This window comes from Littorina saxatilis, linkage group LG5, assembly GCF_037325665.1.
Source record: "Littorina saxatilis isolate snail1 linkage group LG5, US_GU_Lsax_2.0, whole genome shotgun sequence".
Taxonomy (NCBI): domain Eukaryota; kingdom Metazoa; phylum Mollusca; class Gastropoda; order Littorinimorpha; family Littorinidae; genus Littorina; species Littorina saxatilis.
Genome location: NC_090249.1, coordinates 50,404,194 through 50,424,880, shown reverse-complemented (window position 1 = coordinate 50,424,880; position 20,687 = coordinate 50,404,194). Strand labels below are relative to the sequence as shown.

Genomic DNA, 20,687 nt, shown 5'->3' with positions numbered 1-20,687 from the left:
TCTAGACTACAGCAGACAAGGCAGTGTCAAATTCTTTATTTGGGTTCTCCTTTTAGTCACACCCACCGATGTCCGTTACTTTTGGCAACGAAAAACTACTCTTTCTACCACCAGATTACTCTTTTTGGCTGGGCTCATTACTCCTTGTAATTTTTGGGGTAGGCAGGTCTGGGTCAGAGCAGTGCATCAGTTCAATCAAGTATGCGTCAGTGACTGAAGACCAAGGCCTGAGAACAACACTGGGTCCATCTTTTTGCTTTGGAAGATTGGTTTGTGTTGTATCCTTATTTCCTTCTTTGTGAATACTGGCGATTTTTCATGAGTTGTTCGGTGTGTATTTTTTGGAACAAGAGGGTTAATTTGTCATCAGATCTTTTGCTTATCATTGAACTGAAAGGAAGTAAGTTTCAGCGTTAGACAGTACTAATTTCGATGGTCTTGTTATTCTCATCTTGACTTTAATGTGTATTACTGCTCGTCTCTTACACAGGATTCTTCCCCGGCAGTTTCCAGGCATGCCCTGCATTCCTGCGGCACAAGATGACCCTCATCTCTCCGCACATTCTCAAGAAGTACTCTATTCCTGTCAACAAGGTAACAACAATAACAACACTTTATTTTGCATTATAATGGGTACAGAGTTCCAACAGTTTGCAAAAAAGTCATTTCTTGGGTTGGGATAGTTTCAAGATTTGAAGGTTTCTGAGAGTACGGTAATTTCAGGATTGCATTTGCAGCAAAGTATACATATCTTGAGGAATGAAATGAGGGACAAGGGAAACTGACAAGGGTCATCAGGACAGTGGACTGTATTCCAAACCAGCATGTGATTTACTCTGCGTGCTGTGCAGCTTATGCTGCGTCACTGTGAATGATCAATGTACCATTATTTTGAGAGAATATGGTAGTTTGTCTTGGGGTGATACTGTATTGCAGTCAAAACCTGTCTATTACAACTACCCAAGGGACTGACCAAACAGTGAATTAATTGGGGAAAAAAATTGTTTTGGATCTTTTAGAGTTGTTGTTGTGGGCAGTGGTTGCTTTCGAGTTATGGTCGCTGGTCACCTGTAGTATAGAACATGCAGTGGTATTTGGTTTGGGAAAATGCAATGATATAACATGGTTCTATTTATTTTCTTTGCGTTTCAGATTACACAAGAACGGGGAGAAATCATGATCACATTTCCTTACGGCTACCATTCTGGCTACAACCATGGATTTAACTGTGCTGAATCTACCAACTTTGCTACAAAGCGATGGATAGAGTATGGAAAACGTTGCCTTCAGGTAGGTAAAACTGGTTCAGTTCTCTACACCATGTTGGATTTGATTTTTGAGTGTGAGTTTTACCTGTACCTTGTGACTCACCTGAGTTATAAAGAAGTAAGCATGACAGTTAGTGTTAAGTATTGGCCCTGTGGCTGAGGAGAAAAAAAAAGTTTCGGCTTATTTGACAATACAGGTAGCCCACTTGAAGATTGAATGAAAAAAAATGTGTTTTTAAAACGTACATCTTTTTTGTTACAATACACCATTAAAATGCGTGCATCATGAATCAGACTTGACATTAGTGTTTTGATCGTTCCAAATTATATCTGTTTACTTTTGCATGTCATTTTCAAGCTGGTTAAAGCTGGGGTATAAAGATACAAATAATACTAAATAACATAACTCGTGTCTTTTCCAAGCTGGTTAAAGCTGGGGTATCATGATACAATTAATACTAAATAACATAACTTGCGCCTACTTTACAGTGTGAGTGCCGCAAAGACGGTGTGAAAATCAACATGGACTGCTTTGTGAAGCGATTCCAGCCTGACCGGTTTGAAGCGTGGAGAGAAGGAAAAGATGTGGCCCCTCACCCAGAGGGCCACACAGTCATCAGACGGCCACCAAAAGCGTAAGTTTTGAAGGGATCAGATCTTTGAATGTTACGGGGTTTTTGAGTCACTTGAGAAAAAGTGACTCTATGTAATCGGTCAGTGTTAGTCTGTCCGGCCGGCCGGCCGTAAACATCACCTTAACGTTGGACTTTTCTCGGAAACTATCAAAGCGATTGGGCTCATATTTTGTTTAGTCGTGACCTCCAATGACCTCTACACTTTAACGATGGTTTCGTTGACCTTTGACCTTTTTCAAGGTCACAGGTCAGCGTCAAAGGAAAAATTAGACATTTTATATCTTTGACAAAGTTCATCGGATGTGATTGAAACTTTGTAGGATTATTCTTTACATCAAAGTATTTACATCTGTAGCCTTTTACGAACGTTATCAGAAAAACAAGGGAGATAACTAGCCTTTTCTGTTCGGCAACACACAACTTAACGTTGGGCTTTTCTCGGAAACTATAAAAGTGACCGGGCTCAAATTTTATGTGAACGTGACTCATTGTGTTGTGAATAGCAATTTCTTCCTGTCCATCTGATGCCTCATATAATATTCAGAACTGCGAAAGTGACTCGATCGAGCGTTTGCTCTTCTTGTTTTCTTAGATGTTGAAAAATACAATAGCACATCATGTCTAAATTGTTACTATTGAATCTCCCTTTTAAGGCACACACACACCCAAATGTTTGAGTTTTTTTTTGAAGGGGCTGGATCTTTGAATGTTGGAATTATTCGGATGTTTAATGATACAATAGCACATCATGTGTAAAGTGTTTCTAAGGAACCTCCCTTTTAAAAATCTTGTAGTGGCGATACATTTAAAAAGGTTATGAACAGAAAATCTAAGAAACAGGGTCTTAAACGAGAGGGAGTCTTAAAACTGGGGGGAGGGGGGGGAGTCTTGAATGGGGGGTTCCACAGTACATTACCAAAGACTCAAGTGACAAGGACTGGATAATACGAGGCTTCAGATTAAAATATGTCCTGTTGCTTTTCTACTGTGGCGCTTATTCTTTACATAATCGCAATTTGTAAATAACCAAATTGTTCTCACCTCCAGAGACAGTAAGGATGGTCTTGTTTCCAAACGTCACCCACCCTCAAAGCAGTTCAAGGGGCCCAAGATGAAGGCAACAGCAGAATCTGACGAGGAGGAGTTTCAAGATGACTGCAACGATGAGGACTTTGAGGTCAGTGCAAAGAAAAAGAAGTCTCACAAGAAAGGCAAGGAGAAGAAAGCTGTGTCAGCGGAAGTCAAGCCCAAACCTAAAGCCACGCCCAAGAAAAGGAAATTAGAGGATGAGGAAGGAGGGGCGGGTGTGCAGAAGGAAAGCAAGCCTAAGAAGACAAAGAAAGGTGTTGCTGTTGGAGGTACTGTGGATGGTGCTGCACCCAAGCAGACAAAGCCAGCCTCCCCCTCTGTCACTTCTCCCAAACCCAAGGCTAAAGGGAAACCCAAGGTCCAGCCCAAAACAGAGATCATTCAGGCAGTGCCTGTGTCGGGGCCCGTAACAACAGAAATGTCAATCCAGACGATGGAATCCATGCCACCCGATCAGCCCATGTCCGCTCCAGGGGCCAAGCTGGACTTCTATTACAAGGACAGCAAAGCCAAAAGACCCACCTTCACACACAAGCCTACTTCTTTTGAAGAGGAGTTCTTGAGAAAGGTTGCTGGTCAGCAGCTAAGTGGCGTGCCTGCTGGCGCCGCGGGGGAGTCGTCGGCTCCGGCCGTTCAGGTCCACTCAATGACTTGCCAGACAGACGAATCTGGGCCCAGCATGCTTTGCTCTCTGGCTTCCCAAGTTCCCAAGGGTGTGGGAATCTTCAAGCTGGCCAACATGATGGGAAATGGTACTCAGTTCAAGTTCCCGCAGTGTGTGAGCAATGAAACTAAGCCCAAGAAAAGCAGAAAGAAGAAGGCTGCAGCAACGGTGACTGCTGCCATGAACGAGGTCAACCAAGGTGTTCAAGCCTGCACAATGGACCTGCCTGGCAGTACAGGCGGCATGATGAACAATAGCCAGCAGCAGAACCAGTTTCAGCAGCAGAACCAGTTTCAGAATGTTCAGTTCTTCAACCCCCTGAAGAACACCATGGGGGCTTTAGGTGTGAACGCATCCTTCCCCGACTCTGGTCAGGGCCAGCAGTCGTCTGTGGCCACAATGGCCAACACACCGATTGCCGCCATCCTCCAGGCTTCCAAAGATAGGCAGGCGTTGCTCAGTCTGACGGCCAACGCTTCCACTCAAGCAGGATTGGTCCAAGGTGGTCAACTTTCTCAAACAGTGCTGCAGGCAAGCAATGGACAGGCAGTGTATAGGCCGGCCCCCACCTTTGACGGGAGAGCTCCTGCTTTCCCTGCTATGCAGACTGTGTCAAATTCTTACAGAGCTGAGCACGACTGTGTAGCTTCCCCCTCTGCTTTCTCTGAGCAGCAGTCACCTCCGCCTCCTATTCTATCTCCTATCCCATCCCCTCTGAAGAAGTGGCACCCCTCCTCCCCCCCAAACCTGGCCCTGTCTCTAGCCCCTTCTTTAGCACAGCAACAGATGATGCCTGTGCTGCAGTCAACTGCTGTGCACACAGGGACACACCAGCATCAGCTACAAAACTTTCATCCCTCTATTCATACCAACTCCCATGCTGGGCAGGTGGTCACGCTTCTGCCCAAGTTGAGAGCGGAAAGCAGCGAAAGTGACAATAGTCAGAGCAGTGACCTTTCAACGTCGCGAACGCCTTCCTACTCGGGCGTTCGAGGCGCCATGGCTGAGCAGCTGGACATCTCGGATCTGACACCGCCGTCAAACATAAAGTCAACGGACCAGAGAATCTTGGAGATCCTAGCGCAGGCTCAGCGCCTGAAGGACGAGAAAGAGCAGCAGATGAGACACCAGAAGGAACTGGAAGCACAGGTGAGAGCTCACATTTCCTGGGGTGGCAACAAAAAAGGGGGGGGGGGGGGGTGTTGTTACAGTTTCTTGGTGTTAGGTGAACTGACTAGAAACGCAGTGTATAGCTTTTAGTAGTTCCAGTAAAAAGCTGCATCCAGAAAGTCATTCTGTTTAATATTTTGATAAGAAGTTAGGTGTGTACAATTTATTTTGGATTGTTAACTGATTTATTTTTTAGTTGCTTACTGTGTTGTGGCGTGAGGAAAGCAAACTTCTTTCTCTCAGCTTGTGACAATTCTGAGTAATTCTATTCTCTTCTGTGTTTTGAATACTTCTTCTAGCTTACTCAAGTTATTGGAACTTGTTTTGAAGTGCAAGACATTCATAACACTCACAACCACTGAACCAGTGACTTGAAGGTTTACAGAATAGAGAGTTTTTAATTGTCCAAGGTTGGGAATTTGTCTTGACATTGTAGTCAGGAACCATTTACTCCAGCCATGCACACCAAAACACACACATCTATAAAAACTGATCAACGACATCAATTTAAATATGACACTGGACAGCAATCAAAAATGCATAAACTAAAACTAGTTTGTGGGTGTATTTCTGTGCAGGTTCGTCAGTCGATGGAAATTGGACAGGAAGGAGCAACAGCCAAAAACTTGAAGAAGGTCCGAGTCAGGGCTCCTCGGCCCAAGAAGCCCAAAGTTACCCAACCTACCACTGTCAGCCAGCTCCCACTGGCACCCGCTTCTTCCCAGCCTCACACACATCAGGTACACCAGCCACAAAGCCCCAATGCAAGCCCCAATGCACACAACGGTGCCATTCAGCAACCCACCATGATCTTGCCAGGGGTACACAGTGCTCATCCAGTCCACATGACCTCTTCAACCATGCCCATCGCAATATCCAAACCATCCCTTCAAGTCATCAGCACAAAGCAGCTTGTTTCCGAGCCTCAGGTCATGGCCATGCCTCAAACAGTTTATGGAGGACAGACCCTGGCCCTGGGACAGCCGGCGCTTGCCCTCAGTAGTAACTCCATGTTGACGTACGCTTCCCCCGTCAGCACTGTGGGAGTCAACACCATGGTCTCCCAGCATATCCCCCACTCCCTCCTGGCGGCCAGTCTTCTGTCCTCTCCCATCACGTCCCACCCACAGTCACAGCTGGTGCTGCAGGGTCCGCCCGCTCTGTCCGGCAACTTGGTGTCTGTGGCGCCGTCGCAGGCGGCGGGCTTGCACCCAGCTGTTTTCTCGCTCACCAACACCCACGCCACCCAGTCGCCCTCTGTTAATATTGCTCACCTTCACTCCAACACTCCTGAGGCATCACGGCAGCTGACTGTCTCCAACGGAACAGTGTACACCACAAACGTTGTATCCCACACCAGCCCTCTCCTTGGCAGCACTTACAATGGTGACGCCCATTCCAGCGTGTCTCATCACAACGGCTTCCAGCAATCACAGGCTTCAGTGGTGCAGTCCCTGTCGCAGCCGGCTCTCTTCGCGGATGACCTCCAGCAGGGTTCCAAGACCATAGCCAGTCTTCTCTACCATAGGCAGCAAAATGTAGCACAGGTAAGTGTGTAAACTTTACTTCTTTTCGTTCAACTCTGTGGGCTTTGGGAGCAAAGTGGTGGCCATGTGGATACGCTGCACAGTTAAAGGTCAGACGACTTGTGTCCGTGTTGTGTGATTTTGTTGCTGTTTTGATCTAACACAGCACAGTGTTGGGGGTTGTGGAGGGGTGAGTGTTGTATCATCACAGATGAGTGTGCGGTAGTCGAGCTAGCTAGCGTAGGGTGCAAGCAGGGAAGCACTGGCTGGTGTTCTGTACAGTAAGTGTTGTAAGCCGCGCAGGTGTGCACTAGCCGCTGTGTGTATCTAGCCTTGCCTGCTGTGCAGGGCTTGAACCCTGGACCTTCGGCCAGCCTGCTGGGCAAGGCGGCAGCGGGCCCGGTGGGATTGACCCAGCCTCTCTTCATCAACACAGCGGGGCGAGTGCTGGCCGTGTCTGGCGCGAACCTCACCCTCCCGCGTCAGCTCACCCCTCAACCCGCGCCCATTGTGTCAGGGAGCTTGCTAGGGGGGTTGGCCGGGGTTCCTCCTCACATGGCTTCCTCCCTGGGCGAGGCTTCCTCCTCCACCAGACCCTCCACGGTCAGTCCGGGCAGTCTGGACGGCAACCCCCACAGCCTGGACGGTCAAGCGCACCCTTCACTGACCCCCCTCCACCACCTGCACAACTACTCCCTGCCCAGCCCCTCGGACCTCCCCTCCCCTGCCCTGGGGCCTTTACCCCTGGGGGACTTGGGTCTGGGCTTGGCCCCCTCCCCAGAAAACTGGCCCCACCTTGACCCTTCCTCAGGCGAGCTGCCCATAAGCAAAGGTAACAAGGTATATATGTGCACTTTCTTCCATTTTTTGTTCTCCTAGACTGTGCTCCACAGCTGTGAACAGACAAACGTGTCATACGCCTGGCACCTTGATTGAGTTTACAATCAAGGTGTTCTGGGTGTTTTCTTTCTTTCGAGAACAGTTTAGTTGAAAAGAAATTTAAACTGAACGAAAAATGCAGAAACAAATCTAAAGGAAAAGATTGATAGGTTAATTGCAAATGTAATTGTTTGCTCAGTAAAATCGTAAATTAAAATTTGTCTCGTATTATAGTGTGGAAAAAGAGAGCCAGAGCTTTTGCTTTGTTGAATTTCAATAACTTCACACTCTCTCAGTCTGAGTCTTAGACTCTTATAGTTTTGTGTGTTCACAGCTGTGGTGCAGGAAGAGGTGTTATGCATTGTAGTTGATTAGCTATTAATTCCTGAGTATGAATTTGTGGTTCTAACAACTGATTTGTGATGCATGAAACAAACAGATATGTAGTCCTGTATTTGTTGGTCTTGTGATGTAGCAGATGTAATGATTGTAAGTTTTAACCATCGTTGTGTGTCATTTTGGATGCAAGTGCAAATAGGGAACTCACTCCTGTCAGTGTTTCGATGTCATGTGTTGTTTTTCATTGTGCCACATTTTTCTATTTTCAAATAGGCTACTAAGTGGCCATTGCAATTTGTATGCCTGTATTGTTTCATTGTACTGTAACCGCGCACACAGCTGCTCAAATAATGTCGCACTTTGTTTGTATTCCCATTTGACTCGTTTTTAAATTAAATTTGGAGGGTTTTTTCTCAAATAACCAGACACAAACTGGCAAATGAAATACAATAACATTTCTGATGTTTATATCAACAACAAAAAGAGGGAAGGGTTCACTCGTGCTGATTCAGTTTGAGCGATTTGTGTCTTTTGATGAAAAACAAGAATGTTTCTTCAGTATATGTTCAAAAGTAAAATGCACACGGCACCCCCAAAATGCAATATTTACATACAATTTTGCACCAAGGGGGATAGGTAAAACTGAACAATTGTTGTACATCAGTAGAAGGAATAATTAATATCCGGTTGAAGACTCGGGCCTTTTCAGAAACAAAAAGAAGCTTGTTTGGATATTATTTGCTGTGGCTTTTTAACAAAACAGCTTTTGAAATAAGGGGTTAAAAGTAATCAAGCAGGTTGTATGTTTCAGCTCATTTTTCGTTGTATCTGATATCTGTTGTTTGCTGTAGCAAAATTGTATACAATGTATCTGAGCATGTTTGGTGTTGTTTAGGTAGAACATGTTGTAACTAAACGTTGTTGATGTGTCATTGTGTGTGATAGTATTAAAAACAAATTAACAAATATTGTAGTGACAGCTCCCCCCCGCGGGTTAGGGGGAAGAATTTACCCGATGCTCCCCAGCATGTCGTAAGAGGCGACTAACGGATTCTGTTTCTCCTTTAAGTGTTTCTTGTATAGAATATAGTCAATTTTTGTAAAGATTTTAGTCAAGCAGTATGTAAGAAATGTTAAGTCCTTTGTACTGGAAACTTGCATTCTCCCAGTAAGGTAATATATTGTACTACGTTGCAAGCCCCTGGAGCAAATTTTTGATTAGTGCTTTTGTGAACAAGAAACAATTGACAAGTGGCTCTATCCCATCTCCCCCCTTTCCCCGTCGCGATATAACTTTCGTGATTTAAAATGACGTTATACACCAAATAAAGAAAGAAAGATGTAGTGACAGCTGCAGCTTGTGATCTACAAAGGACCGTAACAGTTACAGCAAGAATTAGCTTACTATTTAAGAGCGTTGATAATGTTAATAAAAGCAATGATGAAGGATGCTGGGAAATAACCTGTGGGAGGGAAAGGGTGGTAACCGTAGTTGCTTTTACAGTTGAACCTGCCTTGGCGACCACCTCTACATAACGACCACTTGCCCATAACGACCATCCCAAATAACTCACAACAAATTTTTTTTCTGTATGATTCACCTTTCCATAGCGATCAGTGTCTTTAATGATAACTTTTGGCCTGTCCCTTGCATAGTTGTTATAAACAGGTTCAACTGTACTATAGGTGTGAGAAATAACCTGTGAAAGTGAAGGGGTAGAACATTGCTGTTAGAGGTGTGAAGGCTGGGACTCCATAGTGTTAACTAGATAGTAAGCGAATTAAATAGGCTTGTAATGTGCAATTGATAACTTGAGGATAATGTTTAGGGCTCACGTGAACACTAAAAGTAAAACCAATTTTAGTTATTGTACCATCAATTATTTGAGGTTGACACTTTACCTACTTTTCAAGTTCACGCATAAGCTTTGCGTGTATCACATTTGAATGAGATTCACAAGCAAGAAAAGGCAATTGCCAATTGAGTTTTTGACCTCATAGTTTGCTAGCAACATTTTTCATGCATTGTCCACTTTTAGACCTAAAAAAAAAACAAGTCGCATAAGGCGAAATAACAACATTTAGTCAAGCTGTCGAACTCACAGAATGAAACTGAACGCACTGCTTTTTTCACCAAGACCACATACTCATAGTTTCGTCAGTCCACCGCTCGTAGCAAAGGCAGTGAAATCGACAAGCCATGCAGAATAGTGCGGTAGCGGTCGCGCTGAGCAGGATTACACGCTTTTCTGTATGTCTATTCTTTTTAGCTTCCTGAGTTTGTTTTTCATCCAAACATATATCATAGATATGTTTTTGGAATCAGGGACCGACAAGGAATAAAATGAAATTGTTTTTAAATCGATTTCGGAAAATTAATTTTAATCATAATTTTCATATTTTTAATTTTCAGAGCTTGTTTGTAATCCAAATATAACATATGAATATGTTTTTGGAATAAAAAAAATGACGAAGAATAAGATGAAATTATTTTTGGATCGTTTAATAAAAAAATAATTTTAATTACAAGTTTCCGATTTTTAATGACCAAACTCATTCATTAGTTTTTAAGCCACCAAGCTGAAATGCAATACCGAAGTCCGGCCTTCGTCGAAGATTGCTTTGCCAAAATTTCAATCAATTTGATTGAAAAATGAGTGTGTGACAGTGCCGCCTCAACTTTTACAAAAAGCCGGATGTGACGTCATCAAAGGTATTTATCAAAAAAATGAAAAAAACGTCCGGGGATATCATTCCCAGGAAATCGGATGTCAAATTTCATATAGATCGGTCCAGTAGTTTAGTCTGAATCGCTCTACACACACACACAGGGATCGCATCTCTACACACGCACGCACACAGGGATCGCGTTAACGCATGTTTTTTGCGTATTTGACGCGTTTTAAAATCCGCCCACGCATTTTCCCGGCGCTTATGCGTAACGCGTACGCAAAACTTCTATTCAAAACGGCATGCTCAGCAGCACATCCCAATACTGAATCAGACTATAGCAGGCGCGTGCGAGTTTAGAATCTCTAGTCTGTTCTGGATCAAACATAGCACAAGCGCGCGAGTTCAAATCTAAAGTCTGTTTTGGATAAAACAAAATGAGGTGACGTGCTCTCGGCATAAGAGTGTCGCAAGCGACGCAAAGCAACGCCGGTCGGTTTTGTGAAACAGAACATACACCCAAAATGCACTGGGCGTGTGGCGCCAAATCTAGGCCGAGAGACACTTTCAGTTCAAGCCTGTCTTTGATTCATTCAAAACGGCATGCAGCAAAAGTATCGCCATGGAGGGGCCGGCCGTGAGCCAAAGTGGGGACGTTGTAGACAGGGCTTGCCGCGAATTCCAGAGTCGATGTGAGCGCCGGAAATAGGTGAGTGAAATGCGTGCTTTTGACATGATTTAACTGTGTTATAGTGTGACGCAAAATCGGTTCTGCTTTACGCGTTAATTTGGCCGACATTGCGTAAGCCGTACGCAATTTGAAAAATCCTAGCGCGATCCCTGCGCATAGACAGACACACACACACCACGACCCTCGTCTCGATTCCCCCTCTATGTTAAAACATTTAGTCAAAACTTGACTAAATGTAAAAAGAAGGAATGAAATTTGGTGACACTGATAGTGTTGGTAATTGTCTTGCATTGCCTTTCTTCTTCCCAACACTAGTTTCTACACACTACCTACTTTGTTTGATGAAGATTTTGTTCAATTTGTGTGCCCTTAACTTTTTGTGAGCCTGGTTTGATTTGTATGGTACTATGTTACTGTTATTAACTGTGATATGTTTTTGTGTGGTAGACTGGTACTCATCATTGTACAAGAGCAAGCTGCTTCACGTTTGCAATCAGTACTTTCTTGTTTGGTGTATATCCCCCATCTTATAACTGTGAGCATGATGTGTGTTTCCTTTCTGTTACCTGACCTGCTCTGGTCAATGGCTTGACATGCAGTGTTTTGGCTTGCCACTCTGGCAGTCACGCTGAATAGTTTCTATGTCACTTGTCAGCCGTGAGGCTTTATTGCCGAATGGCCCAGGGTATTAAAAAAGTATTATGACAATTGCAATGCTAAGATGCAGTGAACATGTGAATGTCACTACATGTACAAACCTAATGAATTAATTCTTTTAGGTTGTGTCAATTTCCTCAGCTGTACAAAGAAAAACAAGTCGAGTAAGGCGAAATTACTACATTTAGTCAAGCTGTCGAACTCACGGGATGAAACTGAACGCAGTGTATTTTTTCACCAAGACAGTACAGCTTCGTCAATCCCCGCGTGAAGGAAATCGCTCACCTCCCACGTGCAAAACGTAGTGATATTGACACGCCAGATTAGCGCGGTAGCGTATTGTGCAAAGCAGGAAAGCGCGCTTTTCTGTATTCTTGTTAACTTTCTGAGCTTGTTTTGAATACAACCTATCATATCTATGTTTTTGGAATCAGGAAATGATAAAGAATAAGATGAAATCATTTTTGGATCGATTTCTTAAATTTTAATCATAAGATTAATTAATCTATTTTCGTTAATTGTGATCACATTTTAAGAGTAAACATGACATATGTATATATTTTTAGATTCAGAATGTGATGAAGAATACGATGCAATCAATTGTAAATCTGTTTGCAAAAAATCGATTTTAATGACAACTTTAATGAGCAAACTCATTAATTAATTTTTAAGCCTTCAAGCTGAAATGCAATACCAAAGTCCGGGCTTTGTCGAAGATTACTTGACCAAAATTTCAACCAATTTGGTTGAAAAATGAGAGTGTGACAGTGCCGCCTCAACTTTCACGAAAAGCCGGATATGACGTCATCAAAGACATTTATCAAAAAAATGTCTGGTCCATACTCAGGATCTCTCATGTCAGGTTTCATGAAGATCGGTCCAGTAGTTTTCTCTGAATCGCTCCACACACACACATACACCACACCCTCGTCTCGATTCCCCCCTCCACGTTAAAACATTTACTTTTAGTCAAAACTTGACTAAATGTAAAAAGTACTGCCTCCTGTAATTTTAAAAAGACCCCATGTTTTTGTAAATTTGTAAATAAAAAATCATCTGGAGTCTGGTCCTACATTGTTAGCCCTGATGTCGGTATAAAATTTGATATAACCTTTTTTTAGCTCTTGTTTTTTCATCATGTAAATGTTGTAATAACTTCTCTTCAATATTACTGAAAGTGGATACAAGTCTGGCTGCTTTATCCTAGTCACTTCTATAAATTTACCTTTTGTTCTTCTATGCTTGTGCACACAGTTATTCCCAGTAGACAGGGACACATGTGCTTACTTGTTCTGATATAAACTTTGTAACTTTGCTTCTCAATTCTTGCCCTTTTGTTTTATGTTACTTACAGTTACTTCACGAGTATTTGCTTACGGTAACCCGACCGACCATATTTTTTTCGTGCGACCCTAGACTTTTTTTTGGCATTTGGGAAAGAAAAAAGAAAAAAAATCGCAAAATAACGTAAAAATATGGTTTTTTGGAGAGAAAAAAAAAATCCCGACCTACCGACCCTATTTTTTTGGCCTATGTTACCGTAAACAGACCTTTTTTTTTTTGGCCTTACTGAGATGTGGTTTTGAGCAAGATTGAGAGACTTGATAGTTTAGGTCATCACGTAACCTGTTCATTTTGCTGCTATGCACTTTGTGTTTATGATCTAGCCGTTAGGGAAGACTGTGATTTCTGTTAATGTGATTGAGTGGTTAGGCAAATGACATTGTCATTGGTTTTGTTGTGTTTCAGGACTGCAAGCGGCAGAAATCTGCAACCTCCAGTAAAAAGGCTGGTGGCAAGGGGAGGAAGAAGGCAGACAGTCCCGACGACACCCCCTCCAGTATCTGTGATAAAGATGATAACGATGTCTCCAAATGTGTTTCAAATGATGTTAGTGACAATGACTTGAGAGCTAGTAGTACTGTGAATGACACACCAGACAAATCACCCGAGACCAAATCCTCCAAAAGCAAGAAGAAGAAAACTCCACCAGCGCAGACTGTGGTACCAACGCCATCAACAGAGACCCATTCCTACAGTAAACCCCAGAGTGTCAGCGAAAAACCTGGCATCCATGACGAAGGTAAGAGGATCTGCTACCTGTTTGCAGAACAAATTTGTTGTAGAGGCTAAGGAAAGGGGCATTGTTTACCATACTAGGCCATGCAATTGACATGTATTAGTACTAGGAGTAGGGATACTGCTGTTGAAAATGATCCTTCATTTGACGTTGAAACTGAAAGCGTCCAATATTTTTTAATTGTAGAACTAAGAATAATACCATTCTAGATGTGAAAGAATCTAAAGACTCTTTGGATGTGATGTGATGTAGGAGTCCATTGGGCCAAAAAAGAACAAAAATGTTGATGTTAATGACAAGGCCCCCAAAATGAAAGTCGGTAGTCCGGTTACAAAAAAGTTCTGGGGTCAGTTGAAAACATTGAAATTTGCATGTGAATATTAGAAATCATTAACAGCGGTAATGGTATTGTCAGCAGCTAACATTTGACGGCTGATTGATTGTGACAGATGTTGTGTCCGTGGAGGGAGCCCCAGGTAACTTCAAGCACCCGGCCCCCTGGGCCAAACACCTGACCGGCCTGTGGCAAGGCCAGCCTGTCTCCCTGACTGCCGAGCGAGCCTTCAACCGTGCCATGTCACACAGACCCCCAAACTGTGCCATCTGCGCCCTCTTCAAAAGATTTAATGTAAGGCTCCATTTGTTGCATTTCTCAAGTTTCCTAACCTGCGCCCTCTTCAAAAGAGTTGATGTAACACTTCATTTGTTGCATTCAAGTTTTATAACCAGATGAAGTGGTCTCCATTTTTGCATAGGCTGATGTTTCATGTAGGGAAACAGTACATTGGTCTCATTTGAAAAACAAAGAGGAGCCAAAGTGAACTATTGCAGTGTTGAAAAGGAAACTTTTTCAAAGCAGAGCAAACTCTTGTGTTTAGTGCTTTGATTGGTTTTACCATAATTAAGAATGGGTGTTGAACATTTGTAAGCATTTGTATGGGGTTGTGAAAGGGTGAATAGTCTTGCTTTTATTGAGGCAAACTTTCCCATGTGACATTTTATGCCAGTCACTAGTGAGGGTGTGTGTCCCCACATTAGAACGAGGAGCACATGGGAAAGTTTGCTTCAATAAAAGCAATATTATTCACTCTTTCACAACCGATACAAACCTGACAGTTATTTCCGGAATGTGTCTATTGTCAAGTAAAACTGAAATGATGTTTACAATGGCAGTCACTCCAGTTTAAAAACTCTACCCATCACCTGTAGCTATATCAGTTGAAGTTACATTAACTTCTTTTTTTACATTAAGTCAAGTTTTGACTAAATGTTTTAACATCGAGGGGGAATCGAAACGAGGGTCGTGGTGTATGTGCGTGTGTGTGTCTGTGTGTGTGTGTGTGTAGAGCGATTCAGAGTAAACTACTGGACCGATCTTTATGAAATTTGACATGAGAGTTCCTGGGTATGAAATCCCCGAACGTTTTTTTCATTTTTTGGATAAATGTCTTTGATGACGTCATATCCGGCTTTTCGTGAAAGTTGAGGCGGCACTGTCACGCCCTCATTTTTCAACCAAATTGGTTGAAATTTTGGTCAAGTAATCTTCGACGAAGCCCGGACTTCGGTATTGCATTTCAGCTTGGTGGCTTCAAAATTAATTAATGACTTTGGTCATTAAAAATCTGAAAATTGTAAAAAAAAATAAAAATTTATAAAACGATCCAAATTTACGTTCATCTTATTCTCCATCATTTTCTGATTCCAAAAACATATAAATATGTTATATTTGGATTAAAAACAAGCTCTGAAAATTAAATATATAAAAATTATTATCAAAATTAAATTGTCGAAATCAATTTATAAACACTTTCATCTTATTCCTTGTCGGTTCCTGATTCCAAAAACATATAGATATGATATGTTTGGATTAAAAACACGCTCAGAAAGTTAAAACAAAGAGAGGTACAGAAAAGCGTGCTATCCTTCTTAGCGCAACTACTACCCCGCTCTTCTTGTCAATTTCACTGCCTTTGCCATGAGCGGTGGACTGACGATGCTACGAGTATACGGTCTTGCTGAAAAATGGCATTGCGTTCAGTTTCATTCTGTGAGTTCGACAGCTACTTGACTAAATGTTGTATTTTCGCCTTACGCGACTTGTTTTAATATTGGAAAAAGCCAGCCAACCTATCATATATGTAACCTATCATATGTAACCTATCATCTGTAACTTGCTCCACAGATTGAGTCAGAGCGTGGGCTGTTCAACGAGGGGGGCCTGCAGATGATGGTCCCTCCCCGCTCCCTGCCCATGATCCCCGAGATGCTCTTTGCCATCAGCGTCAGCAACCCCACCCCCTTCTGCGACTACAGCATGCTAGATGGCGACGGGCTCAGCACCCTCCTCACATGCACCAACTGCAACGTCTGCGTTCATGCCAGTAAGTCAACACATAGTTTCAATTCAATTTAATTCAATACCACAGTAAAACATACAGAAAATTGTCTTTTGGCTCGAAACACAAATGTTACATTGCGTCAAATCACAGTCCTTATGAAAGAATCACAAGCTGGATACATTCATATGTAACAAATCATGTTGGGGGTGGGGGTCAGGAGGAGGAAAACGGGTGAGGGGGAGAAGAGTTGATTCAGATTGACAAATCAAAACAATGTCACGGTGGCGTGTTTAGAAGAGAATGTTGTAGCATATGAGCAAAATACTAAGTGAATGGTTAGTGTTTGTCACAGCATGAAAGGATTGAGTAGAAAAATGAATTTTCTGTTTGGAACAAGACTTCTAAAAACAAAAGAAGTAAGCATCCTTCCATCTGACAATTTTTGAAGGAAATATTTTTGTTTTTTGTTTTGTTTGTTAGGTAAGAGTGGTGAATGTTTTCCCCTTTTTACATTTAGTCAAGTTTTGACTAAATGTTTTAACGTAGAGGGGGAATCGAGACGAGGGTCGTGGTGTATGTGTGTGTCTGTCTGTCTGTCTGTCTGTCTGTCTGTCTGTCTGTCTGTCTGTGCGTGTGTGTGTGTAGAGCGATTCAGACCAAACTACTGGACCGATCTTTATGAAATTTGACATGAGAGTTCCTGGGAATGATATCCCCGGACGTTTTTTTCTTTTTTTCGATAAATACCTTTGATGACGTCATATCCGGCTTTTTGTAAAAGTTGAGGCGGCACTGTCACACCCTCATTTTTCAATCAAATTGATTGAAATTTTGGCCAAGCAATCTTCGACGAAGGCCGGACTTCGGTATTGCATTTCAGCTTGGTGGCTTAAAAATTAATTAATGACTTTGGTCATTAAAAATCTGAAAATTGTAAAAAAAATAATTTGTTTTTAAAACGATCCAAATTTACGTTCATCTTATTCTTCATCATTTTCTGATTCCAAAAACATATAAATATGTTATATTCGGATTAAAAACAAGCTCTGAAAATTAAAAATATAAAAATTATTATTAAAATAAAATTTCCGAAATCGATTTAAAAACAATTTCATCTTATTCCTTGTGGGTTCCTGATTCCAAAAACATATAGATGTGATATGTTTGGATTAAAAACACGCTCAGAAAGTTAAAAAGAATAGAGATAAAGAAAAGCGTGCTATCCTTCTCAGCGCAACTACTACCCCGCTCTTCTTGTCAATTTCACTGCCTTTGCATCGAGCGGTGGACTGACGATGCTACGAGTATACGCTCTTGCTGTAAAAATGCAGTGAGTTCAGTTTCATTCTGTTAGTTCGACAGCTTGACTAAATGTTTTAATTTCGCCTTACGCGACTTGTTTTTTCGTTGTCTGTTTTCCTCATGTGCATTGTTACCGAAACCTTTTACAAATTGAAAAGCGCCAACTAGGAGTCGGATTTTCTCTGCGAGAACGTTCAAGTTGTAAATGCAACAGTATGGGGAATAATTTGCTGTGATGTGTTTTCAGGTTGCTATGGCGCTGGCAAAGTGGCAGACCCCAGTTCCTGGCGATGCAGTCGCTGTGCCGCATTTTCCACACATGCTGTAAGTTTCTATTCCTTAGTCTCTCTCCTTTTTGTAACATCTTTTGCAACTCTATTTTTGAAGCAGAGAAAGAATGCATGGTCATGTGAGAGTGCAAGAAGAATGCATGGTTATATAAAGTGGAATCAGGAGGCTGAAATTATGAAGCAGATGAGAGCCGAAACCAAAGACAATGCAGAGCTGCCAACCCTCCCAAATTTTTCAGGAATCTCCCAATGTTTAAAATCTGTCACGAAATCCCGAAGTTTGTCAGATTTTCCCGAAAAGGACATTTTCTAAAATAATTTGTGAAAGGATCCTCTTTTGGGGGGACAAAATCGGTGAAAAAACACTCTGGTTAACCGAGACAAGCCAAGTCGATGTGCGCATGTACGGAGAATAAGTTCTGCTTCTTTCCGGTTTTGGCCTTCTAAAAATGTCGCCGAAAACAACAACAAAAAGATCAAAACCCAAGGGCTTAAAGTAAGGTTTTTACCGCAGTATAAGACGAACTATGATTTTATCGACAAGTCAGACAAGAGGGAACACCACCCCACCGAGGGCCATTTGCGGCCCCCGGACCCCCACAGGAATTTCATAGTCATGGCAGCCATGGACAGTGTGACCTGTTCCTCATCTTCATATATTTATTCACACAGAGAAGATATTCTGTAGATCTCAAAGAAAAAGTTTGAACTGTTTGTTTTCTTGTGATGTGTTTGCATTGAAACGAGTGTTTGGTTGTTTTGTTCAGGAATGCTGCCTGTGCTTGTTGCGTGGTGGAGCCCTGAAGCCCACCACTGACGGCAACTGGGCGCATGTGGTGTGTGCTCTGGCCATTTCCGAGGTCAGCTTTGTGGACGTTCGCAGTCGCACTCCCATCGACACCTCCAGGCTGACTGCCAAGCGACAGAGGCTGGTAAGTTGTATGGTTTTAGGAAATACATTTTGATTCCCTTGTCATATTAGGGGAGAGCTGTTGACCTGTGATTATCTGATTTGAGCAGTTTATGTCACAGGAACATTCAAATGAAAACGTTGATTCCACCTTGAGCTCAGGTTTGACAAATTCATGGGCAGAAAGAGAGTGATAAAGCATATCAAAGGTGACATTACTGTGTAAGTTTGAAATGATAAGTCGTTGCTTTCTGTGGATCAGTGTTTTAGAATAGATCATCCTGTTTTACCAGTTATTGTTTAGCATTCGAGAAAAGTAAGATGTTCATTTTCAGTGAACAAATTTCCTTCTTGCATACTTTCAATGACATTAACTTGTCTGTTGTGTCAATGCAGCGAACAGCAGTGAAATATGTGCGTTGCTTTTCCCTTTTGTAAATAGTAATACTCTTAACTTAAAGTTTTGCGCAACAATTATTAGAAAGTATGACACAGAATTTTTAAGTCACTTGAGAAAAAGTGACTCTATGTTATCGGTCAGTGTTAGTCTGTCCGGCCGGCCAGCCGGCCGGCCGTCCGGCCGGCCGGCCGGCCGTCCGTAGACACCACCTTAACGTTGGACTTTTCTCGGAAACTATCAAAGCGATCGGGCTCATATTTTGTTTAGTCGTGACCTCCAATGACCTCTACACTTTAACGATGGTTTCGTTGACCTTTGACCTTTTTCAAGGTCACAGGTCAGCGTCAAAGGAAAAATTAGACATTTTCTCGGAAACTATCAAAGCGATCGGACTCATATTTTGTTTAGTCGTGACCTCCAATGACCTCTACACTTTAACGATGGTTTCGTTGACCTTTGACCTTTTTCAAGGTCACAGGTCAGCGTCAAAGGAAAAATTAGACATTTTATATCTTTGACAAAGTTCATCGGATGTGATTGAAACTTTGTAGGATTATTCTTTACATCAAAGTATTTACATCTGTAGCCTTTTACGAACGTTATCAGAAAAACAAGGGAGATAACTAGCCTTTTCTGTTCGGCAACACACAACTTAACGTTGGGCTTTTCTCGGAAACTATAAAAGTGACCGGGCTCAAATTTTATGTGAACGTGACTCATTGTGTTGTGAATAGCAATTTCTTCCTGTCCATCTGATGCCTCATATAATATTCAGAACTGCGAAAGTGACTCGATCGAGCGTTTGCTCTTCTTGTTAAGTGTTGTTGCTGTGTTGTTGTACAGTGCTGTGTGCTGATTTGAAATAATAAACGATGATTCTGTGTTGTTATATAGCGCTGCACACTGTGTGGACCTGTGACGGGAAGCCACTCCCAGCCCTCTGTGTGCATCCAGTGTTCCCACGGTCGCTGCACGCAGGCCTTCCACACCACCTGTGCCTACGCCGCGGGCGTGCAGTTTGAGACCAGCGACTGGCCCTTCCCCATCTACTGCACCTGTCTCAAGCATCAGAACACCAGGGAAAAGGTCAGTGGTTCAAACCTATTGAGACGGGCGCAATAGCTTAGTGGTTAAGACGTTGGCCTTCCATGTGGAAGGTTGGGGTTTGAATCCCAGCTTTGTCTGGTGTGTTAAAGGTGGAGAGTTTTACGATCTCCGAGGTAAAGTTATGTGCAGATGTCCATGCTTTACACAGTGTTGTTTGCCATGCAAACAAAGAATGATGTACTGATGTAGACATGTGGTGGCTGTTAAGTAAAAGGGCAAAACTAAGCCTGACATAAAGTCTGGAAATGTTGTATGACATCTTCTTTTTGTAAAACACAATGTCAGATTCTTTGTTGTTATAAAATATTAAAGTTCTTTTGTGTAATACTGTTCTTCATCCTCCATGCCTCACAAGAGGTTAAACAATGAAACTTGACACTGTCAGCAGGGAAAGCAGCGCCGACTGGAGGACCTGTACGTGGGCAGCCAGGTGATAGCCAAGCACAAGAACGGCCGCTACTACCATGCCACCATCATGGAGGTCGCGCGCCACAAGCTGTACGAAGTCGACTTTGACGATGGATCTGTCAGCTACGACCTGCTGCCCGAAGACATTGTGGTCAGTATGGAAGCTTCACTTGCAAAAGTTAATAAGGGGGAAAAAAGGAAGAAGTGTTTGATTGGGGCCTGCCTATGAACATGTCACTGTTAGAGGCGGTGGCCAAACA

The 20,687-nt window shown here is 42.6% G+C and overlaps 1 protein-coding gene across 3 annotated transcripts in view; it reads left to right on the top strand.

Moving 5' to 3' along the window:
* The window catches only part of LOC138967385 (lysine-specific demethylase 4A-like), a 42,104-nt gene that overhangs the window by 7,871 nt on the left and 13,546 nt on the right, over positions 1 to 20,687 (top strand). Inside the window, exons 5-17 of one of the 3 annotated variants that reach the window (XM_070339927.1) lie at positions 491 to 594; positions 1,153 to 1,290; positions 1,758 to 1,903; positions 2,951 to 4,805; positions 5,405 to 6,373; positions 6,701 to 7,192; positions 13,338 to 13,671; positions 14,118 to 14,296; positions 15,854 to 16,052; positions 17,560 to 17,636; positions 18,370 to 18,534; positions 19,807 to 19,998; positions 20,408 to 20,578. In XM_070339927.1, coding sequence (XP_070196028.1) covers positions 491 to 594; positions 1,153 to 1,290; positions 1,758 to 1,903; positions 2,951 to 4,805; positions 5,405 to 6,373; positions 6,701 to 7,192; positions 13,338 to 13,671; positions 14,118 to 14,296; positions 15,854 to 16,052; positions 17,560 to 17,636; positions 18,370 to 18,534; positions 19,807 to 19,998; positions 20,408 to 20,578 — 5,021 coding nt within the window. Of the gene's footprint in view, positions 1 to 490; positions 595 to 1,152; positions 1,291 to 1,757; positions 1,904 to 2,950; positions 4,806 to 5,404; positions 6,374 to 6,700; positions 7,193 to 13,337; positions 13,672 to 14,117; positions 14,297 to 15,853; positions 16,053 to 17,559; positions 17,637 to 18,369; positions 18,535 to 19,806; positions 19,999 to 20,404; positions 20,579 to 20,687 lie in introns of all 3 variants that reach the window. The other 2 variants (XM_070339926.1, XM_070339928.1) reach the window with 2 other exon arrangements.